Source organism: Lactuca saligna, chromosome 8 (genome assembly GCF_052625555.1).
Source record: "Lactuca saligna cultivar CGN05327 chromosome 8, ASM5262555v1, whole genome shotgun sequence".
NCBI classification, from domain to species: Eukaryota; Viridiplantae; Streptophyta; class Magnoliopsida; order Asterales; family Asteraceae; genus Lactuca; species Lactuca saligna.
Window position 1 is genome coordinate 6,276,119 of NC_136424.1, and position 4,320 is coordinate 6,280,438.

Below are 4,320 nucleotides of genomic sequence, written 5' to 3' on the forward strand. Positions count from 1 at the left end.
TTAAATTGAACTTGGAAACGGGAACTTTCCCTAATACATTGGAAACCCCTAAAATTATTAAATAGAAAAGAAAAAAAAAATGCAACCGTACACTTTGATAGGCAAATATTGATTGAAGTCATAGTTGTGGGTTTGAGAATATTATATTAGTTTTCGTAAAGTTATTTAGTATTCTGTTGATAATTACAAATTGGTTGAATTCGATATTTTGTTTTGAGATAAATTAGAAAGAATTTATTTTTATTATAAAAATATTTGTTATAAAAAATGACGTTTATTTTTTACTATAAGAAATGTTATGTTTCACATTCATTTGAAACCTCTTAATTTTTCTTTTTCATTTTTAGTTAATACTTTAAATCCATCATTATTATATTTTAATATTAATTGTTTATTCCAATATAATATATTTAATTTGTTATTTTAAATATGATGCTGTTTCAAAGCACATTGAAGTTGGCCATAATAAGTGGATATAAATGTCGTTTTAAGGGTGGACGGAGTCGATTGCTTTAGTACCGCAAAATTAGAACCTGAAGCAGGTTGTCTTGATGTCTTCACTAATGATGTCCACTTCTCCCATTTATTTTCAACTTTTACTTTATGCATCTATATTACTACCAATATGTGTGAGATGGTAGGGAAGAGAAAGACGACCGTTTGCATGTTAATTTGGATGGTTAGAGTGGAGAGAATCCATCCCTCCTACCCATGGATTACATGCTACTTTCCGCTTCCGATCAAGCACTACACTGGACATCCCACCTCAAACGAATTCTAAACCTCCCAACCATGAATTCTAAGTTCGTTTTTTGGATTTCCTACATCTAGAATCTATTACGTTTAAAAAGAAAAAAAGGTTGGAATGGAATTGAAGAGACCATAGAAATGAAATTAGAGAAAATGTGATAAGTTGATTTGGCTTTGAAATAGTTGAGAGTGCTATATGCATGCTTGTGGGTTGGGAATTGGGGTAGCCCACAATGAGGCCGAACCCTCACCTTTGCGAGCCCGTGTCTTATCGGTACGACTGTACCGCGGTACCTCGGTGCCCCATCTGCCTAATAATAAAATAATATTAGAGTAACAAGTGGTTCACATAATTAAGTCACGGACTGTCAGGAAGCCACTTGAAGTCCGTCGTCAAGTATAGACTGTTGGCATGTGGGCACCCCTTAATAAAGCTCTATACAAGCCTATAATCATTCGCCAATCGGTTAATAATATGATATTCAAACACATAGATAAACATAAGGTTTCTGTTTTTGTGTCATTGGTGTCATTTTGTGCAATTCTCATATTAGTTTTTAACAGATAAATAATTGTATTTTGATTTAAATATATGTAATAATAAACTTAAAGGCATATATAATAATATAAATTTAATCAGATAATCAAGCACTTGAACTTCGATTAATTAATAAAAAATAAAGCTTCTATGTATTCATGATGTCTACCGTCCGAGACATAAGTTTTTGCGACGGTAAAAAAATTGAAACAAACAAGTATACAAGTGATTAAACATTAATATTACAGATAATCATAAAAATAAAATATATAATCTCTGTATAAAAAAGTATAAGAATTAGTTCTGTATGTAATCCATCAAAAAAAAAAAAAAAAAATAGTATTATACAGAGATTAATATGGGTTATGAGTTATGAGTGTAGTATTCGGCAGTTAGAAAAAGGTCAAACAGAAAAGAGGATGATAAAATTACGGAGGGGTTTGTATTTTTGCAAGAATGTCTGAATGAAGGATTTTTGGTCACGGATTCTTCTTGGATTAAGACTCATGTGATCACATTTTGTCCATACACCCCACCTAAACATACCTTCTCTTTTTTTTGTTTTGTCAATATCACGGGCCACTACTCCGTTACTTTTCTTTTTTTTTAATCTAAATTCAAACAAAAGTTCCAATTTTTATTTTAGAATCCCGACATTTCCCATTATACCCACCCCCTAAATCCATATCCATGGTGATACTTCTTAATAACTCAACCCACCTTCTCTTCTCTAATCTTTCTCTCCATTATTATCGCTCAAACACACCGGAGCCACCATGGGAGAACCACCACCACCACCATCAACAACCACAACAACCGCGCCACCCATTAAAACCTACACTTTAAAAACTACATCAATATCCTACACTAAATCCATCACCACAGCCGCCGCAATTACACCTTTTTTATACTTCATCAACCCATGCACCACCACCCTATCACCAACTTCCATCCTCGATGACATCTCCCTCACCGCTTACCCCTCCCAAATCCTCGCCATCGTTGGCCCTAGTGGCGCCGGAAAATCCACTCTCCTCGACATTTTAGCCGCCCGGACTGCACCCACCGCCGGCACACTCCTCCTCAACTCCTCCCCACTCACCCCTTCGTCTTACCGGAAACTCTCCGCATATGTCCCTCAACACGACTCCAGTTTACCGGTGCTCACTGTCTCTGAGACTTTCGCTTTCGCCGCCGGCCTACTGCAACCGAAAGCCACACAAATATCAGACGTGGTGACCTCTCTGCTACTTGAGCTCCGGCTTACACATTTAGCTCATACACGATTAGGGCACAATTTATCCGGTGGCGAGAGGAGGCGTGTTTCTATAGGCCTGAGCTTACTCCATGATCCCGGAGTTTTACTTCTTGATGAACCCACCTCCGGTCTCGACAGCAGTTCGGCTTATAATGTCATGCAGACTCTCAGATCAATCGCGATTTCCCGTCGCCGAACTGTGATCTTATCGATACATCAACCGAGCTTCAAAATCCTTTCCACCATTGACAGAATTTTGTTGTTATCCAAGGGGAAAGTTGTTCATCATGGAACTCTACCTTCTCTTCAAGACTACCTCCTATCAAATGGTTTTACAGTTCCTCCACAGCTCAATTCACTCGAATACGCCATGGAAATACTAACACAGCTCCAAATAACCAAACCCATTATTGCACCACCTTCCCCCATTGATCCTGTTGGAACCAGAACCAAATACAGCGACGAGGTCCGATATCGTAGCTCGAGGGTTCAAGAGATCATCGCTCTATACAGCAGATTTTGGAAAATCATCTACAGAACAAAACAGTTACTTTTAACGAACACATTGCAGGCATTAGTTGTGGGTGTCGTGTTAGGAACAATTTACATCAATATCGGATTCGATAAAACTGGAATCGAGAAAAGGTTTGGTCTTTTTGCCTTCACTTTAACATTCCTCCTCTCTTCTACAACCGAAACACTCCCGATCTTCATCAATGAGAGGCCGATTCTGCTCCGAGAAACTTCAAGTGGCGTTTACAGGCTATCATCATACCTCATAGCAAACACCCTCGTTTTCTTCCCATACTTGCTCGTCATTGCGATCGTCTACTCTGTGTCAGTGTATTTCTTAGTGGGTCTTTGTCAAACATGGCAAGCATTCGGATACTTCGTTTTAGTGATCTGGGTCATCGTTTTAATGGCGAATTCATTCATCCTGTTCCTGAGCTCCGTCGCACCAAACTACATCACCGGAACCTCTCTCGTGACGATACTTCTGGCCGGATTCTTCCTCTTTTCCGGCTACTTTATATCGAAAGAAAGCATGCCAAAGTACTGGGTGTTCATGCATTACTTCTCAATGTACAAGTATGCTCTGGATGCTCTGTTGATCAATGAGTATTCATGTTTGATCAGCAGGTGTTTGATATGGTACGATGAGAAAAACCAGACGTGCATGGTGACAGGGGCCGATGTGATGCAGAAAAGAGGACTCCATGAAAATCAGAGATGGACTAACATATACGTATTGATTGGGTTCTTCGTGTTCTATCGTGTCCTTTGCTTGTTGTTCTTGATTAGAAGAGTTTCAAGATCAAAAAAGTAAGATAGTGATGTCATAATTAATATAAACGCAACATAATTTCATAGATTTTTTCTGTCAAAAACACAAACTCCTGTGTTTGATCCGTATTCAGTTTAAATGTACTGTGATTTTTATATATAATTTTTTATCAATTATATTTTTGATATATGAGTAATACTCGAAAGTTGATTTGATTCGTATGTCATTGGGATTTTATATATATTTAACTTTGATGAAAGGTATTTTTGATTTTTGATTAATGAGACTAAATTTTATTCTCACGACTCATGATAACATGTTAACATGCATGTCACGGGTCTTACAACGTCAGGGTTCTTAAACTTGAGTGTGTAGAGTTACAAGAGTGTCAGTTGTTTTATATACGAACAAATTCTGTAATTGCCTAGAATTCTTGTCACTTCTCTGATCCATCAAATATAGGGATTTTGCCAGCAATAGGCATTTTTT

At 37.5% G+C, this 4,320-nt stretch overlaps 1 protein-coding gene across 1 annotated transcript; it reads left to right on the plus strand.

Moving 5' to 3' along the window:
• The first annotated feature begins 1,960 nt into the window (after window positions 1-1,960).
• Window positions 1,961-4,018, plus strand: ABCG8 (ABC-2 type transporter family protein). The gene has a single exon (XM_078972184.1). The coding sequence runs from the start codon at window positions 2,065-2,067 to the stop codon at window positions 3,871-3,873; it is 1,809 nt and encodes a 602-aa protein (XP_078828310.1). The 5' UTR covers window positions 1,961-2,064; the 3' UTR covers window positions 3,874-4,018.
• The last annotated feature ends 302 nt before the right edge of the window (window positions 4,019-4,320 follow it).

Excerpts from the sequence above, each read along its gene's own strand:
- ABCG8 (XM_078972184.1), top strand. The coding sequence starts at position 2,065 with ATGGGAGAACCACCACCACCACCATCAACAACCACAACAACCGCGCCA.